This window comes from Podarcis cretensis, assembly GCF_951804945.1.
Source record: "Podarcis cretensis genome assembly, chromosome: Z".
NCBI classification, from domain to species: Eukaryota; Metazoa; Chordata; class Lepidosauria; order Squamata; family Lacertidae; genus Podarcis; species Podarcis cretensis.
In genome coordinates, this window is record NC_137184.1 from 22,019,204 (window position 1) to 22,039,450 (window position 20,247).

A 20,247-nucleotide genomic window follows, 5' to 3' on the forward strand; every position below is an offset into this window, starting at 1 on the left:
GAACAAATCTATATGCAAACCTTTTGTCTTGCAGAACTAAATTTAGGATAGAAATGAATAAAGCAGATAATGATGCGGGTAACGCTGCAATTGACTCGCTGCTGAATTATGAAACTGTGAAGGTGAGCCATTAACGTTTTTAACTTTTCATATTGTTATTAAGTAGGATAGACTTTATTATCCATTTATGTATCTTGATTTTACTCAAAAGGAACTTGTATCTGCTTCCTTCTATTAATAATGACTTGCAGAATTAACCCCAGCCTATGTAGTTCTCCAGAATTTTCATATATTTTGTCTTTGAGTATTCTCTCCATTTATGCTATTATCTTCAAACAAAATGACATTTAGTGGAGAAATATAGTTTTATAAACCTGTTGGTTATCTGGGTTTGCTTACCATTTTTCACTTACATAAAAAAGATCCTCCTGTGTATTTAGCCTTGTCCCTCTTGATTTGTTTTTCAAGTCATTTCCGAAACATGCTTTGAGCTAGTCATCCATGGTATATGTGGTGTAGTTGTGAGAGAGTCAAATGTAGGACCAGGTTCAAATCTTCACTTGGCCATGAAGCTCACTGAGTAGCACTGGGCAGTTGCTGTCCCACAGCCTAATCTTGCCTCTTGGGATTGCTGTGGCAATAATATTCAGCTGTGACTGAGTAGCTGTCGGCCATCAAGAACAGGAGACAGGCAGGCATGACATTTGATGCGTCCAGAGCTGGAAGGTCAGGTGCTGGGGCTAGGTTGTTGAAGCAACAGTAAACTGCTTTATAAAGTGTTTAGCTAGTTATGTACTAAAACGCCTTCCCCCAACCCTGTACCCCCTGCCAACGCTTTGGATTACAACTCCCATCAACTCCAGCAAGCCCAGCTGTATGGACAAAAGCAATCTCAAGAACACCAGATTGGGGAAGGCTATATTAAAGAATAATTTATGAAGTACAATCCTAAGAATGCTGAGACTCCTTACATTGTTTCCCCCCTTACTTACTAGTATTTCAATAATGAAAAGTATGAAGCTCAGCGATATGATGGGTTTTTGAAGACCTATGAAAATGCCTCACTGAAGACTACCACTACCTTAGCTCTGCTGAACTTTGGACAAAATGCTATATTCAGCATTGGGCTAACAGCCATCATGGTACTGGCTAGCAAAGGAATTGTTGCAGGTACCCTGTTTGTGTCTAAAACTTGTGTCTTTTTTATGTTGCATGCATGCTTGGATTTTTAAAAAATGTATAAAGTCCTAAAGAGATGCATTAAATTCCTTAATTGCAAGCAAGTGAACTAAAAGACTGAATGACCTTTTAAATTTTGCTTTCCTTGCAAACAACATCTGTCTGTCTCTTGAGACAGTTCTTCAAATAGGTTTACTTTAAAGGACTATATTTTGGTTTTAGAGCAGCTTTATCACAATCAGACTGCAGGGATTCTTAAAATTCTGGAAAAAAATCAGTTCATTGGTTGTGGAAATCTTGTGGCTGAATAACTCAGATAGCACCTAGCATTCACTGCCACAAAGTAGTTTTTAAGAAGTATCCACTTCTTGGTCATGGGTGGAAATCAGCTGACATGTCCTAAGCAAAGACAATATGTTAGGATTACATTTAACTTGTGCATTTAACTTGTTCAGTTTCAGTCATATGCTGTTGAAGGCAGACTACTTGAAATTGTGCATGTTAAATTCCAGCAGGGTGGAAAACTTAAAAGTGCCAGGTTCACTTGGGGTTACACCTGCTCTAGGAGGCTCTTACAATATCTTGCCTGACAATCTGAGTTCCTACAAGATCTCACACAAGCATCCCTGGGCTTCCAGAACTGATGTGATGTGCAGGCCTTGCCCTCCAAGCAAGGCAGAGAACTTAAAAACAATCTAGAAAGTAACTTGCACTCATACCTTAAAAGTAGAGGATTAATTAACTGGATAAATTATACCATGTTTTGAAGTTGCTGCAGCTTGTGTTGAAGAGCAGAACTAAATGACTAAAAAGTGTGGTAGATGTTTGGCAAGCAAACATACTCTAAGCCCTCCCCCCCCCCTTTTTTTCTTTTTAATTAAGGTAACCTAACAGTTGGCGATCTGGTAATGGTGAATGGACTGTTGTTCCAACTTTCTTTGCCCCTTAACTTTCTGGGAACGGTGTACAGAGAGACGAGGCAAGCGCTAATAGACATGAATGTCTTGTTCACACTGCTTAATATAGACTCAAAAATTAAAGTGAGTATTGTTCAGCAATAAAACTGTTAGCCCTTTATGCAAAGCTAAGCAAGGTCTGGTATGATTTCACATGGGATGGGGGACTACATGTTGAGATTCCTGCATTGCAGGGGTTGGACTAACTGACCCTCGGGGGTCCCTTCCAACTCTACAATTCTGTGATTCTACCCATAAAATGCTGCTTAAAACCTTTGCCAAATATGTTAGAATGAATTCAGTCACCTTGTGGAGTTATTTTTGCTTCGTCTGATAGCTATTTTTCTTCTGAAAAGGGAATGCTACATGTGAGGAACTTGTGTTTGTTCTTTTGGAAGAATGGTTAGTGGAGACGCTTTATTTGAACCTGTGTCTCTGAAAGAGCTCCCCCCTTTTTAAAAAAAAGCCAAAGCAGTGTGTTTGTCATTGTCATACTTTGTGTGCATGCCAGGCATTGAAGTATTATTTTATCACTTTAATTAATGATGCAGAATTTATTATGCAGAACGCTGCCTAGAAGCCAGACTATTACATCAGAAATTCTTGAGCTTTATAGAAAAAATAGGGGGTGGGGGGTGGGTAGAAGAGACTCTTACCTGTGTGACTGAAATGGCTAGGTTCTCTCCCCCCCCCCCCCCTTGGAGAAAACAGTGGCTGTAGCTTGCACTGAATTAGATCCATTGTTTAGCTTGCTAAACTCTTTGAAATACCTTCTGGGCAGTGTGTAAAGCAGCGCTTTTCTTTCAATAGGATAAAGAGCTGGCTCCACCCCTGCAGATCACTCCACAGACTGCTACCATCGCCTTTGATAACGTGCACTTTGAATACCTTGAGGGGCAGAAAGTCCTCAGTGGCGTGTCTTTTGAAGTCCCTGCAGGAAGAAAAGTGGCCATTGTAGGAGGCAGTGGGTCAGGGTGGGTAAACAGATGCGCAAAATTCTGCATCATTGATTTATTTATTTATTATTTTAAAATCATGATAAAGATACACCAAGCAAGTAACCCAAGTTCTAACTTTGTTTCTCTTTTTTTGTTTTTGTTTTTGTTTAAAGGAAAAGCACAATAGTAAGATTATTGTTTCGCTTCTTTGAACCTCAGAAGGGGGAGATTTACATTTCTGGCCAGAACATACGAAACATCAGTTTGGACAGCCTGAGAAAATCCATAGGAGTTGTACCTCAGGTATTGTACTACTTCTCCTTTGGAACCCATAATTCCCTGCAAACATCTGATGCTGTAGCCACAGCTACTGCAGTGTTGATTTGAAAACAGGAGCAATGAAGCAGCTCAGGATGACAGTCCAGGGCACAAAGGAAGAACAACCATAAAGAGTTTCACTGAACATGGGCAAGAATTACAGTTTTCTCAGTATTTATTTAGATTTACAAACTGCTCTTCAAACACATTTTCAGGCTGTCATACCATAAAATATTACAACATAATGAAATAGCCAGTAGACTGAAAATAAGCTGTAACAGCTACTCTGTAAAAGTGGCATCCAAATAGCAAATCTGCAAGAGTTAAAGCAAAATAAAAAGGTCTTTATTTAGCAGAGTGGTCTTCCAGCAAGCCTCTGTGGGGAGAGAATTCCAAAGCCAGGGCACTACCTAGTAGCCACCTCAGATGATGGAGGAAGCCAAAGGGCCTCTGATGAATAGAGAAATACATGCAGGCCCGTGTGGAGACATAAGATCTTCCAGGTATTGCTGGTTACTACTTTTAAAAAACATATTACGTATAGTTATTATAAAAACACTAAAAATACCAGTGACGTGGAAAATAGGAATATTTGGTAGACAGAAAATAGAAATTGTGTCCAGATCTTGTCTTCACTTTTCTAGTATGTTTTGTCCATTTCAAGAAACTTAAATGAAGTTTTTGAGTGAGTTCCACGAATTTTTATTGCTTTTTATTCCACCACTCCACACAATGCTGCCCAAGGCAAATAAGATAAAAGTACAAAATAAAATAATTCTATAAATTACATAATAGTATATGGAAGAAAGCAGGATCATAAAACAGATCAAAAAGAAGCAGCAGGAGATAAAAGGGCTTTAACCACCATCATAGAGGAGGCCTAAATGGACTTCTCCAAAAAAGGGAGTTGCAGAGCCTGCCAATAAAGGCCTCCTTGGAAATCCCTCTGTTCTCTGTGGTTATGTAGTTAACAGAATTTTGGTCTCTTCACTGGCAGACTCACGTCTTCTTTTAAGACATGTTTGCTAGTTACTTGCTTATGTTTTTCAGGTATCAACTTAGATCAAGTTTATTTGACATTGTTGTTTTTAGTTTGTATTTTTGCCCTTATGCATCTTACCATCCATTTGTTAATGTGATCTCATTTGTATGTGATTTTGTATCATACACTGTTGGTTATCTTACCTGCTTTCATTTAAGCAGCATAAAGGTAGAATTCAAATATTTTAAATAAAGTGAAAAAATGCCAAATTTTTATGGTTTGGGAAGCTCTGATAATTTAGTAGTATCAGAATGTGAATGAAGCTATTTCAGCTAACCCCATGAGCTTTCAGTGCTGCATCTTAAATTACATAATCATTCTGATTTCTGCCAAAACAACAGAAATTATCTATTCGCTCTTGTCTCTCACACACCCCTTTTGCTTTCTTGGAGGAGAATTATCCTTGCAGCATCTTTAACCCCTCATTAAAATGTCACTAGAAATGCTGTTGCCTGAAGGGGCTTAGTGAAAGGTTCCAGACAATTCACTATTGGCATTTCAGAAAACCCTCTGACTTGTCAATTGGCATTTCATGTTTTTAGAGGTATTGTTCTGCTTGCATGTGTCCTAGGATTCTGTTCTCTTCCATAACACCATATTCTACAACCTCTTGTATGGCAACATGAATGCCACTGCAGAAGAAGTCTATGCTGTTGCAAAGCTGGCAGGAATCCATAATGCTATTCTCAGAATGCCCAATGGGTACAACACACAAGTGGGAGAGCGAGGTCTGAAGCTGTCAGGTAGGTTGACAAATGTGCAACTTTTCTCCATGTTTCCAGTCTTTCTGCTAGCCTCAGGCTTATTGCACAGTATGTAGCTCACCCCAGCTTTTGGTAAGGTGACTTGCTTTGCAGTAAGGTAAATGCCGAGTTTATTATTAAATGGTAGCCCAGCTGCCTTGAAATTCCAGCACTGACCATGAAGTCAATTAGAAGCCTGTGGTATAGAGAGCAGAGAGCTACCATTATTCTTCATTCCTCCCCATTCCCAAAATGTAATGTGGCCAATAATGCAGCTGTGTTCAACAAAATATTTAACTAGAATTTAGATGATTCATGGCTGCTCTGTGGAATGAAAGATGTATGCTTTTTAGTCTTAGGCAAGTATAAAGATACTTCATAGTGCATCTGATCTGAGTAAAAATGATTTGCTGTAAATGTGCAAATTCTCTATAGTAAATACTAGCCTCTGTTAGGAGGTCATGTTGAAAATGAAGTAATTTAAAGACTGGAATTATTTTATGGTCCTAGTAATGTGCTGTTTGGCTGTGTGTAAATGTGAGGATTTAATGTCAGAATTGGGCTTAAGGGGGATGACGATAAATGGTGCTGGGTTGGGAGCCCATTACCCCTATCCTCTGCCCCTTAGCACTGCCCTTTTAGCTTTTTTGTGAATTTCTTGGATATCAGACATGTTGGTTTCATGTTAAAGAAAATAGTGACTATTTGTCTTGTGGGATAATATCTCTAGGATTCTTTGGCGTTAAACCCTAAATACATTGTTAAGGAGGGGAGCATTCTGTTGTAAGTAGATACAGTGGTGCCCCGCAAGACGAATGCCTCACAAGACGGAAAACTCGCTAGACGAAAGAGTTTTCCGTTTTGGAGGTGCTTCGCAAAACGAATTTCCTATGGGCTTGCTTCGCAAGACGAAAATGTCTTGCGAGTTCCTGTGGGTTTTTTCCCTCCCCCCCCCCCTTTTTCTAAGCCGCTTATCCGCTAAGCCGCTAAAAGCCGCTAAACCGCTAATAGCGCTAATCCGCTAAGCCGTCAATGGGCTTGCTTCGCAAGACGAAAAAACCGCTAGACGAAGAGACTCGCGGAACGGATTCTTTTCGCCTTGCGAGGCACCACTGTATTATGCAATACTGGTAGATTTCCTTTTATTTGCTTCACTCTGCTTGGTTGAGTTTTTTTTCTTCCATAGATTGGTAGGCAGAAGGAGGCTAGAGTGCTTGGTTTTTATTACATATTTTGGGGGGGATTTACGACTACATGGCTCTAAAGTGTTTGAGATAGATGAACCTGAAATGAAGGACATTGATCTTTGTACAGTGTGAAATAACATCTATCCCATGACAACAATGTAAATTGATTTTTTAAAAAATAGTTTTTAATACTGCACAATACAGTGTTTTAATATCAGTGTTGTGTTTTAATTGCAGTAGTAGTAATAATAGTAATAATAGCCCTATTCAGATGCTGAGCCCTATGTAATGGAAATTGTAGGGTGCCTGAGGCTTCTAAGAAACAGATTCCATCTTCCACAGCATAGTAGTGGCCGCAGGAGATTTGCTTCTCTAACTGGAGAAAGCTAATGCTGCATATTTCATATAATTAATATGCAGCATTCCTACAGTGGTCCTGGTGTACATCCTTTCAACATAAAAAGAACAGGGACTTCATTAAAACTCAAGAATTGAATAAGCTAAAAGGAAACTGGCTCTTTTTAAATCCACTTGTTTTTAAAATATCTCCAAGTATTTGCTTGCTTAAGTCATGAATCTGTTTGTAGTACAGTGGTACCTCTGGTTACAAACTTAATTCATCCTTAATTCATGACTGGGGGCTGCTGCTGACATCACATAACACCAGTCTTGAAAGACCTACATTGGCTCCCAGTACGTTTCCGAGAACAATTCAAAGTGTTGGTGTTGACCTTTAAAGCCCTAAATGGCCTCGGCCCAGTATACCTGAAGAAGCGTCTCCACGCCCATCGTTCTGCCCGGACACTGAGGTCCAGCACCGAGGGCCTTCTGGCAGTTCCCTCACTGTGAGAAGCAAAGCTACAGGGAACCAGGCAGAGGGCCTTCTCGGTAGTGGCGCCCTCCCTGTGGAACACCCTCCCTTCAGATGTCAAAGAAATAAACAACTACCTGACATTTAGAAGACATCTGAAGGCAGCCCTGTTCAGGGAAGTTTTTTATGTGTGACATTTTAATGTATTTTTAATCTTTGTTGGAAGCCGCCCAGAGTGGCTGGGAAAACCTAACCAGATGGCTGAGGTACAAATAAATTATTATTATTATTATTATTATTATTATTATTATTATTATTCCGGAGATCCGTTCTTAACCTGAAACCATTCTTAACCTGAGGTACCACTTTAGCTAATGGGGCTTCCCGCTGCCGCTGCCGCCACCACCGCACAATTTCTGTTCTCATCCTGAAGCAAAGTTCTTAGCCCAAGGTACTATTTCCGGGTTAGCAGAATTTGTAACCCGAAGTGTTTGTAACTCAAACTGTTTGTAACCCAAGGTACCACTGTAGTTACTTCCTCCTACATGTACCCAGCACTTTTTATATAATCACGTAACTGGAAGAATGATCCAAACTGCTTCCACACCTGCAGAACGAAAACACTGGATGACTTGAGTAAACAAAGGTGGAAACAGCAGAGAAAGAAAAAGAAAAAATCTCTGGACCCAGGGATATCTCCTTTAGTGTTGAGTAGTGTGAGGCCTCAACTGGAATTCAGCAGATCAGGCATTGATTTCTGATCAGAAAAGGATTCTAACATTTCTGGTCCTGAGACTTAAGTGATCCCAAAGAACCAAACTTGTGCCACCGCATGCTCTGCAGTTTCAAGGTCTACCTCACTCCTTCAATCTGAGCAGCTCATTATGCAGCTCATAATTTTAATGATAGAGGAAAACCACTGTGCGCCCCCCCCCCCCAGTAGTTAAGTTCTCCCTCCTGCTTACTGGCCATTTGCTCCCTCTGCTTACAGGTACAAGCTGAGGAAGGCTGGGCCTTGTCAGCATTGGCACCCAAGTGCCTGCCAGTTAGCTTCTCTAATGTCTTAATTTCACAGGTTGGGTTCTAATAGGTCACTTATGACAACAAGAGAGGCCATCAATATGGCAAAAAAGATACATTAAGAACATGTCAGTGACTTTCTAAATGTATGATGCCAGTCTCCTCTGGGAATCAGTTAACTTATATTTGTGACTTCCTAAATGTTGAAGTAGTTTCTTTCCCAAATAGGTTTTATCTTACACAATATCAAACTCAGTAAATAAGGATTTCATTTGTAATATATCAGTGGTTCAGTGCTAATTTCTTCTCTTTACAAAATAGATTTTATCTTGAATAACTGCAAACACAGTAATAAAAAGTCCACTTGTGATATACCAGTGGTTCAGTGCTCGGATGTTGTTCCAGTAATCCAACATTTCGTTGCTAAAGAGCTTAGTCATTGAGCTGTCAAAATCAATTGTAACAGAATTGCACTGAATTAACAAGTAGAATTTGTTGTTTAGTCGTGTCCGACTCTTCGTGACCCCATGGACCACAGCACGCCAGGCTTCCACTGCCTCCTGCAGTTTGGTCAAACTCATGTTAGTAGCTTCGAAAACACTGTCCAACCATCTCGTCCTCTGTTGTCCCCTTCTCCTTGTGCCCTCCATCTTTCCCAACATCAGGGTCCTTTCCAGGGAGTCTTCTCTTCTCATGAGGTGGCCAAAGTTTTGGAGCCTCAGCTTCAGGATCTGTCCTTCCAGTGAGCACTCAGGGCTGATTTCCTTAAGAATGGATAGGTTTGATCTTCTTGCAGTCCATGGGACTCTCAAGAGTCTCCCCTAGCATCATAATTAAAAAGCATCAATTCTTCAGTGATCAGCCTTCTTTATGGTCCAGCTCTCACTTCCATACATCACTACTGGGAAAACCATAGCTTTAACTATACGGACCTTTGTCGGCAGGTGATATGTTTTTGTGGTATTTTGCTTTTGAGTACAAGAATGTCCCGTCTGTCACATGCATCTACTTTCACTTGGGCTTTATGAATAATATGCTGGGGATATCCTCTATTTGCCAGGGCAATCTCTAGTTCACCTGCCGCTCGTTGTACACGTCCAAAGTAGGGGAGTTCCTTTTTCTCTGCAAAAATTGGCCCAAAGGTAGGTTACGTTTCAGATTGTATGGATGATACAATTTAAAATGTAACGAAGTGTTATGGTCAAAACACTAATGAGGGGAGTAGTTGATTCATCCAAGATAAAAAGTCAGGAAATCTATTGGCATTTTTAAAAATCAAAAAGATATCAATGAACCTTTGATAGAAAGCCAGATCTGAAGCAAAAGGATTATTAGGACTGTACACAAAGCAATGCTCAAAATCAGCCATAAATAAATTGGCTATGGAAGGAGCCATGGGACTACCCATGGCAATACCCTTCACTTGAAGACAGAAGGTATCTCTATATATAAAGAAATTGTTCTCTAAAGCTATGTCTAATAAGTCCATAAGAAAATGTTTTGGAGGATTTGAAAAGGTATGTTGTTCTAGAGAGTCATACACAGGTGCAGGCTTCCTCATGAGGTATATAAAGATTTAAAATCCCGAGCTACGAGAGAATCAGAAGGAATTACCACTGATTCAAATTGTTGAACGAATCCATGGAGTCCCTAATGTATGACGGAATCTTAGGTATGAGTGGTGACAGAAAATAATTTACAAATTTAGCCAAAGGTTCCAGAATGGAATTACTACCAGAGACAATAGGTCTTCCAGATGGGGGAAATCCTGCCTTTTGAATCTTAGGTAAAATGTAGAAACAAGGTATTCTAGGAGATTAGTTAATCAAATAACCACCTTCTGTAGATGTAATGTAATTTAAAGCTAAACCATCCTGAACAACCTGTTTAATAGGTCTGGTGAACCTGTTAGTAGAGTCACATGCAATGGGGATGTAATATGTGGTATCAGAAAGTTGTTGCTGTATTTCAAAATCAAAGTCTGTGGTATTTAAATATAATGAAAGTAAAACTTTCTTCATTTACTACTTATTTAATAATGATGAATCTTTCCCTTCATTTCATTATTGTTAGGTTTAAACCTTTAAACAGTGTGCTTAAAACCTCATTTATTTTAAAATATAAACCTGTGAAATTATTTTGGGCAGAACACAGCCAATAATGACTGCAGTCTTTTGTGTAGTTTTGTATGCTTGGCACTAATTTTATAGGAGTTGCACACTCAGAATGTTGTAGGAGTTCAGCCATGAGGATTTGAAGGTGGAGTAAGGATGAATTTAATTGTGATCTGAAGCATAGAAACTGCAGTTATAAATAAACAGTTTGCAATATGATATGGGGAGAGCAATAAGCAGCAACTGCATTTCTAGGAAAACAGATGTTTAAGGGCTGCATTTCATGTTATACCATTGCTGCACAGAAAAACACCCTTGTTTTATTAAAAAACCCAATTTGTAACCATTTGAAATGAGTTACGCAGAACCCTAGTTACACAGAAATCAAGTTACCATTAGCCACAGTTAGCCTTGATAACATAATACTGCACCATAATTAGAGCAATTTGGAGTACAGGGCAGAAATGAAATCCACACACCTCCTGCACACTTTTTAGGCAAACACCGTGTTTGAATCAGACTACCAGAGTGTCATGAGATTGTCAAATGAGAAACATTTGCACAATATTCTCAGATGTATGTGCTGGGAATCCAATCTGTTAGCAGTGCATGTATATGCAGCAAAAAGTATGCATGCCTTTTCATATGGTCAATACAATTTCTTATGCACACTAACTTTCCATGGAGGCATTTGGTCACATTTGAATTGACCCTTGAACACAAGAGTTCTATGAACCCATGCTGAGCTCCCCATAGTGTCTGTCTGGTCTGTTACATGTTAAAGAAATCCTTCTCACATTTTAATTTTTTGTCATGAGAGAGACATAGAATGTGAAACGGACATGGGAGGAGACTAAAGGAAATAGGCCATTATGCATTATGCAGTCATGGCATATTCTTTCAAATACAGGCAGTAAAAAATGCAACACACTTCAGACTAGGTTGTTATGAAGGGGGAGAAAAGCAGAATTTTCATCTTGGGTGAATAGTTCAAATTCTGTTTATTGCTCAGCTTCAGCATAGCCACTTAAGGCTCAAAGTGAAATGAGATTATTATCCTCCTAAAGTGGTTTGCTAAAACAAGTCAGTGTTAGTTAGGAGGTCATATCACCAAGAATATGAAAGAATTAAATGGAAGCCTTGTCAAATCTTTGAAATGCAGCACAGGAAGGCAGATGCATATATAGCCATTAATTACTTGCAGTGTCCCTAAAGCCCCAAATGGGTGTATTTATTAAAATAAAAAATAGCACAACTTGTATCCAAAGTGGCATGGAAAAGTTGGCCTAATGGTAACCTTAGTGAATTGGGAGAAAATTGCACCCTGGATACACCTGGTTCCTCTATGGCCAGTGTTTATGCTCTCAGCTATAACTGGCAACGTGTGTTGTGCAGGAATAGACTCTGAGATAGGTGCTTTTTTGCTAATATGTGCTCCTCTAAAAGGCACAATTTCCGCATCACCTACAGTTGTCAGTCATACTGGATGAGCCCACCTGATACTCAGAAAACCCTGTTTGAATGCAGCCCTAAATAGTAGCTTAGCTATGGAATGACAGTTGATTGTACGTTTTGACTTTTCTAGAAGAATTTCTCATTCATTCTGATAAGACTTGCTGTTCCAATGCTGCATTTGTTTTGTTCGTTGTTTGATTACACTTAAACTATAGTTCATCTGAGTTGCTTGGAGTCTTTGAGAGCTTTGAAGGAGCAAAGGACATTTCACTGGGTGGGTGAAGAAAATGTGCTGGTGTTGGGTTATTCAAGGGTAAAAATAACCCTCAGTGGGTTTGTTTAATCTTTTCAGGTGGAGAAAAGCAGAGAATCGCTATAGCCAGAGCAATCTTGAAGAATCCTCCCATTATCCTCTATGATGAAGCCACTTCATCTTTAGATTCAATTACAGAAGAGGTAAATTAAGCTACAGAACACAGTACTTTTCCTGCTTCATCCATATACAATCCTGCTTTGCCACTCTACCAAATTCAGAAAGGCCAGAAGTTGGGTGCAACCCTTCTTGAGCTGGATGCAGAAATAGTTGGGACCTGTTCTAAACCGGTTCCAGCATAATCTCTTGTATTCTGTGAAGTACTTGGGATCACCTGTCCTGCTTAGTGTGATATGAAGGGGAAACAGATAGTTGCTACTTAACATTCGTAAAAATAGTTCCTGTAAATTATTGTTGCAAAACCTTTTCATGGAGCATCCTAACTGAAATACAGGTTGGGTGCACATAGACCTCTGGCCTGGTATCACTTTATATTCACAAGTAGAGCTGTAAAACATCAAGATGTTGTGACACACAAGTCATGACATTACTGTAGCAACTGCATCAGACTTCCATAACTGTTAAATACAGAAATCTCAGCACCAACAATAATTTTCTAAACCAATCATCCTGTCTGTAGCAAATATGAAGTTGTTGGTTGCTAAGTGTCTCTGTTCACTTTAGATTACTTGAAGTAAATAACCTGTTGACCTCCACTCATAAGGTTGCCAGCCTGCTGGCAGTCAGTTGAGGCACATGGTCCCTTCTAGTGTGTAGTAAGTTAAAATATATACCTTTCAAGAGTTACCTCATTGGATTCTATTCACAGATTCAAATGTGAATTTCTAGTGAATGTTCTACTTCTTGCCTTTTCATTTTGATATAATTATTGTGAGGTTGTCAAACGAAGCTGAATATTTACACAACACAGCTGCACTTTAAAAGCATCATGTTAAAAAATCACATCTTTCCCCACCAATGTGTGCACCAAGCAATCAGCAAAGTAGCAAAATGTATGTCTTGTGCTGCCCAGGTTCATTTTTAAAGGAACTGCTTTTCTAAAGGAAGCAAAAATAAACCACTCCCTGTGCACACACATTACCCTTATTTAGAAACTAGATTTAGAAGCCCAGCAAAGCCCCTGTTGGGGTATCTAGAATGGTAAAGCTTTTGTAATATCTGTATTGGAAGTTTTCAAAGTAGCTAGCCCCTGAATCCTTGCACTTTCGTTTCTCAAACTAGCCACCTCTTTCTTATGTAGTAACTTTGAAATTGCTGGTGACCCTTCTTAACAAGTGATTAAATTATTTTCATTTGATACCTTTCTTAAGATGGTCCCTCTGCCCTGAAAGGCATAAAATGTTCAATGCTTCACATATCTTTAATCTTACAGAACATCTTGAGTGCCATGAGGGATGTGGTGAAACACAGAACATCCGTTTTTATTGCACACAGATTGTCTACAGTGGTTGATGCAGATGAAATCATTGTCCTGGATCAGGTGAGACTCTCTGAAGTTATGCAATCTTTCTTAAATTCCAGCCATGCTAAAGAATATAGCCCAGCTTTCTTTAAGGTCATTTCACTAGAAACACGCTCTCCATCAGTTATAAATATCTGAAAGTGTGTGTGCATTTTCACATACACTCAAGGACATAGGAGCAAACTGGTAATATTGCCTACTTAGTTTCACTGGGTGACTTGGTGGTGGTGGAAGAAGCATTGTGTGTTTCATAAACCCTAGTGCATTTGTTCTGTTCTTACTCTGCTGCATTTCTAATGTGCATCTACACAAAAGCATACTAGGAATGTGACTACTTTTCAAAAGCATGCAATTGTTTTGCCATTCAATAGAAATTTGACAATAAGATCATATCCCCATGGACATTTCTTTTGCAGCAAGATACTCTTCACTAAATGAGAAATTTAATACACCATACCCTGTTGCAGTTGGATCATCTCTAGTATTTTATTTTTTGCTTTAAATAAATTGTAACCCACATTTCCACAAAACTCCCCAAGGCAACTTGCATCATATTTGCTAACAGCAAACTCCACTGGCCAAATGCCAGTTCCGTGCACAAGGGGGGAGGTATCATCAGACTCAAGGGGAACACTGAGGTTTGCAGAAGTAACAAAAATAGATTCAGAAAGAAAACTGAGGTGGGTGAGGGAAAACAGCCCGATGAGGATCAGACATGCTCAGCAGTCACAAATGTTGACTGTTGGAGTCGAGAGACATGATAGACAGAAAATCAGGTTTAGGAGAGGGAAATGGTGTATCCCAGAAAAGCCTTTGGGTGGGGGACCCCAAAAGGAGTACTCAGTATATAATCATTCTGCTTTGGGTCCCACACCCACTTATTTTTTAAAAAAACACCATGTAAATTCAATAAAATAAAGACCAAATGACTTTTTTTTAAAAAAAAGCAGTGGGGGGGAATAAACAAATTCTGGGGGAAAGTAACAAGATAAAAATGTTTTTTAAGTGGCTCTTACAGTTTCTAGTTCAACAATGAATTCTTCATTGTTGCTTATTTAAAACTTCCGTGTTGTTCCTCTTATTAAATATACGAGTTACACAGAAGAATTTAGAGCAGACAACTTCTAAATTCTTCATTTCAAATTTCCAAATGCACTTTTGTTGCTCGTTTTAGGATTACTATCTGGCAGGATAGGGCCTGTTTGAATAATACTGTATGTACTGCAAAAGAGTTATGCTAGTCTCTGCCTGGGACCCAAATATGGGGCGCGTGTGTGCAGGAAATAAAGTGGAACAGTGTTTGTTCCTTCACTGGTAGGAATGGCTGCAAGGGAAACCACTTGAAAACCTTAAGCTGCTCATACACAGTTCTCTCCCATGTGCACGTGCATGTGCCCTCTTTTTTTTGGATCCCAACAGATTCTGTTTTAGTGGAGTAGCTTTCATTTCTGTGATTTTCCTTGATGAGACGATTAGTAATAGCAGCCCAGTTTCTTTTAAAGTGCCTTGCACCACTGCTGCTACCAATCTTTTACAACAGAGTGCTGGTTGTGAGACAGCCATCTTTTCCCACTGTCTCTCTTGTATTTCTGACCCAAGCTTTTGTAGCACCAATTTTTTAAAAAGGATCTACAGAGATGGATCCTGCAAATTTCAGGCTGGTTTAATGTTTGTCCTGGGAAAACTGGTGGAAATTGTGGTTAAAAATAAAATAACCAAGCATATAGAAGAACAAGTTGTAATGAAGCAGAGCCAGCGTGGCTTCTGCAAGGGCAAGTCCTGTCTCATGAACCTGTCAGATACTTTGAGAGTGCCAACAAGCATATAGATAAAGATGATCTGGTTGACAACAATGTACCCGGACTTTCAAAAAGCTTTCAGCAAAGTACATCATCAAAGACTCCTGAGTAAGCTTAACTGCCAAGGAATAAGAGGAGAGGTCCTCTTGTGGTTCAGAAATTGGTTAAGTTGCAGGAAGCAAAGAATATGTATAAATGGACAGTTCTTCAAATGGAGAGGTGTAGAAAGTGGAATCCTCCAACGATTAATATTGCAACCTGTGCTTTTTAACTGGTTTATAAACAATCTAGAGTTAAGAGTGAGAGTGAAGTGGCCATGTTTGCTGATACTAAATTGTCTAGGATTGTTAAAACCTAAAGAGATTGTGAAGAGCTCCCAAAGGACTTTTGCAGTTCAATGTAAATGAGTGTAAAGTGATGCATGTCAGGGCCCAAGCATCTAAATTTCACACGGGGCCTGAACTGGCAGTGACTGGCTAGAAATGAGACCTTGGGGTCATAGCAGTTAGCTTGATAAATATGTTGACCCAGGGTGCGGCAGCTGTGGGAAAGGCAAATTCCATGCTAGTGATCATTAGGAAATGAAGAATAAGCTGTCTATAGCACAACTCCTTTATATAAATCTATGGTGCCATTGCTTCTAGAATACTGTGTGCAGTTCTGGTTACCTCACTTCAAAAAGGATATTGTCAAGTTCATAAAGGTTCAAAGAGGAGCAAACAAAATGATCAGGGGGGTGGAAAAACTGCTATGAGGAAAAGTTGCAGTATTTAGAACTTTTGGTTTATAGTCAAGACAAGTAAGAGGCGACATTATAGATGAGCTAAGATGTAAGAAGGGCATGGAAGAAAGGAGAAAACACTGAGTATACACAAGTAGCCAAGGGTGCTCTTTCCTTATTCAAAATCAGGGTGGCTATATGTGCACTGTTTGTTCCTTCCTGCTCGAGTCTGTTTTGATCACTGCCTTCATGGTTTTTTTAAAAAACAGGGTAAAGTTGCAGAGCGTGGCAGGCATATAGATCTCCTTACCAGTCCCAGCAGCCTCTACTATGAAATGTGGCACACGCAGAGCAGCAGGATGCTGAACAGAAATACTAACGAGAGGTGGGAGGAGAAAACCAATCACCTGTCCAAAGACGAGGAAAGGAAAAAGCTGCAAGAAGAGATCATCAACAGTGTGAAAGGCTGTGGGAATTGTTCTTGCTGAGTGTGAGCTCAATTCCTGTCCCCTTCTTCATCCCAACCCTGGTTTAAGGGTGGCACAAATTCACACTGAAGCTGTTTTCTGCATTCAACAGAAGAAACAGTTCAGAGATTTTGTTGTCCATGTTAAAAAATAAAGAAAAGGCTTTTTCCCGTGGAACACAAGTTCTTTAACCAAAGGATGGTTTTACATCTGTCTCCCCTTACCTCAGATATTAATGAAGTCATAGGAATCAAGTCAAAACTGCTTCAGAACATCTGATTGATAACATGTTTTTGGTGAAAGACATGTATACACTTTTTCAGCAATTGTTTGTAAAGTGCTGTAAATCCCTTTGCTCTGGCCAGAATATAATAATCTGACCTGCCTTGTGAAATGTTTGCGTTATATTGCTCTTCACCACTGATGGTGGATTAGAAATGTTTTTATATATCGGTTTTAACAAAAGCCAGTTAACTCAAATGTCTCTGTTAGTGAAGAAAATGATTTTTTTTAACATTCTTTAATGATCGTTGGGTTTGTTAGAATTTGTATCCTTTTGTAAAGAATAATGGATTTCAAGCCTGTGGCAGCAAATTCAAAACAGAAAGATTTCTGCTTAGTCCCTTAACTCATTCCCTTTCTTATAGCACAAGGGAAAAATACATATTTCTGGGGGGACTAAGATTATGAACGGAATGGCTCTTTTTAAATGATCAGTGTACCTTGCAAGGTAAAATAATGAAGGTTAGCTATCTCCATTCTCAGCTACTCCTGGAAGTGCAGAAGTAATTGATTCTCTCCCCCCCCCAATAATTTTTATAATTTTTTAAAATACAGTGTTATCAAACAGGATCTGATGACAGCACACATAGTCCATATACAACTATAGACCACTGTCAAACAAAACAAACATAAAATAAAACCAAAATAAATAAACTACATGTATATGACTGCACAGAAGGCAGCAACTGGAACTATTTATAGTATAGACACAGTGGAAATTAATTGAAGTATTCAAATGCCCTGAGACGCTGTATCAGCTGTGTTAATTTGTAGGCCCAGTGGGGTCCTTGGCTATGTACTTCCGTTTTCTTTAGTCCTTGAGGACTCTCGGCTTCTTCATTAGTTTTTCCAGCAGGGCAATATACCACACAATAGTTTACCAAGTAGTAAGACTGACCCTATCTACATTTTTCCAAAAATCTATGATGGTCATTCTTAAGCCTATTTAGTGTCTGGGTTCATATTTGAGCAAAATTCTATGAATATTTAAGTTACACCTTTTGAATAGTGTGAAGAAAAGAATTAAACTTTCAGGAAATGATTTTGTTATATTCCAATGAAAATTCAATACAAATATTGTCTGTTATTGTTTTACCAATAAGTCAGTTTTCTGTTGAGCAGTGCAGCATGTCTTCAAATCTGTGGGCACCGTTAGGAGTCACTATCATTTGGGCCCAAGTAGGTTGTTAAGTGTTGATGAAGAAAATGTATTTATGTAATAAATGGGTGTATGACATGACTTTGATTAAAAATATACCATTCTCATAAACAGTGACTCTTCTAAACTTTTCACATATTAGGTTGATGACAATTAGTCCAGATAGACTTACCTGTTACTGTTGAGTTCTAGTTCTGTTGCATTTTCTTTGTTCCTATTGCAGGTTTTTCTCCTTAAGGGTCCTTAAGGAAGCATCTGGTAGAGAGTTGTAAATAAAGAAACATGTTAGCTCTTGAGCACATTCTGTATACTTTGGGCTTAAGTACAGTTTAAAAACTGTACTCTCATTCATTACCTTTACCCTGAAGAACTATGTTACTTTGTTAATATCCTCAGTTTTGTTGAAAAATAGTAGTAGTTTTGCATTATGGATGGTCTTTACATTTTGGCTTTTGTTATTTGCTACAAAGCTAGCATTGTTTTTTTTTTTACACTCATTTACAACATATTGAAAATTTATATTGGATCTGGTAGGATTCTATCTGAGCTCAAATGCCAATTCTATATATAGGTTATGCAAGGCAATCTTGGTTTTGCCTTTTGAGGCAACTGGATGTTGTAATGTAACACCAAATCTTGCCACGTAAAACACTGAAGCTGTTTAGTAGTCATGGACAACAGCTGTAAACATTATAGAATCTCTTGGCTCTATAAACATCTCTGCATGTTCTAATGATGCAAAGATGGGGTCATTTTGCCCTAGCTCAACCAGATAACAAAATAAAAGCATGTAACATCAAAGTGGGGCAGGCTAGATAGTGGTAAGACCTGCAGGATCTTCCATTTCATTGCTTGCCTCTTGCCTGCAAGCTGAAATATGGAGTACCTGATGAGCCCAAAACCAATACCTGTTTTTCACCCAGGTAGAGTCCTAGTTATTAACTGGTGTCTGATCTGTCCCCCTGTATGCCTTTGTAGAGGGGGGTAGTTACGGCTTAAAATTGTTGGCTTCTTCTAACAACTTAGACCTAATTCCTAAAAAGTTGCAATTAATGGACAAACTCCTTAAACACAGAATGCTGTGAAATAGCCAGGGGGGAAATACTGTTAGCCAGTACATTGACTGTTGATAGGCAGACCTCTCTGGAGATTCTTTTGGCTTTTATTCCTGACTGCATTTTTATTCCTAATGACATCATTAAAACAACAACAACAACATTAAAATTATATCCAGTCTTTATTTCAGTTGCAACTTGTACAGTAGAGATAGTAGTGCCCCCCCAAAGCACCCATAGTAAAATAGTTGTACAACTATTGTACAACATTCATCAGGAAGTTACTTTATCATAATTCATTTATTGTGTGTGTAGATAATTATTACTAGAATAAATTATTTCTGAATACAAATGGGTGTCCTGTTAACATGGCTTATTATAGTAGCCAGCTTCAACAACAGTTCCAAGAGGGAAAACCCAACATTTTCTCTGTCCCTTGTACAGAAGAGAAACCCTGATCACATCTACCCTGACAGAGCAGCCTTGCAATTATTCTGTAACGTAAGTGATATGAGAAGAAATTGTGGTGTTTTGAGTTCTAATAGTGGTTGGTAGAAAATCTTGCATGACTGTTTGGAAGAAGGGAGAGCTTTTTATGTTCCTTGTCACCTCCCACAATGATCTGTCTCATTATCAGAAGTGTGAATATTGCCCTGCCTAATGATTTTAGACCACACCTTTTAATCTAGCTATGGTCACAGTTCGCCTTTAGCCTATCTGTGCCAGGGAAGATGTTGAATCAAAGCTTTATAATTGTGCAGCCACAAAGTATTTAGATCAGAAAGATGTTATTGGATAGGAACCTGCTTTTCTGAAAGTAGTAAGGATACCTTCTCTCTTCTGTTCTCTCACCTCACCAAAGAAAATTCTTGAACTCAGCTTGGAAGTGGTTGCAATATTCACTAAGCATAGCTACAGCCACCTTGTGGTTTGTTTTAATTATACTTTCCTCCAAGGAGCTTTCCCTACTTTTTATCCTGACAGCAACACTGTGAGGTAAGTTCAGCTGGGAGATAGTGATTGGCCATTAATTGCCTACTGAGCCTCATAGCTGAGGCTTTTTGAACCCAGCTCTGGTAGTCTAAGCACTACATCATACTGGCTCTCGACTGCGTTAGGAGTGAGGACAGAGCCTGGATTGAGAGGAAAGGAGCTGGAGGCAGCTGGAGGAAATTGATGGAGACCTGCATCTCCTCCTTTTGTCA

The 20,247-nt window shown here is 39.1% G+C and overlaps 1 protein-coding gene across 1 annotated transcript in view; it reads left to right on the plus strand.

Moving 5' to 3' along the window:
• ABCB7 (ATP binding cassette subfamily B member 7) overlaps positions 1 to 18,098 on the plus strand; it is a 56,322-nt gene extending 38,224 nt beyond the window's left edge. Inside the window, exons 8-16 of the mRNA XM_079961286.1 lie at positions 35 to 122; positions 996 to 1,170; positions 2,062 to 2,219; positions 2,946 to 3,109; positions 3,247 to 3,376; positions 5,005 to 5,176; positions 12,116 to 12,219; positions 13,470 to 13,577; positions 16,349 to 18,098. Coding sequence (XP_079817412.1) covers positions 35 to 122; positions 996 to 1,170; positions 2,062 to 2,219; positions 2,946 to 3,109; positions 3,247 to 3,376; positions 5,005 to 5,176; positions 12,116 to 12,219; positions 13,470 to 13,577; positions 16,349 to 16,567 — 1,318 coding nt within the window. The 3' untranslated portion in view covers positions 16,568 to 18,098. The remainder of the gene's footprint in view (positions 1 to 34; positions 123 to 995; positions 1,171 to 2,061; positions 2,220 to 2,945; positions 3,110 to 3,246; positions 3,377 to 5,004; positions 5,177 to 12,115; positions 12,220 to 13,469; positions 13,578 to 16,348) is intronic.
• The last annotated feature ends 2,149 nt before the right edge of the window (positions 18,099 to 20,247 follow it).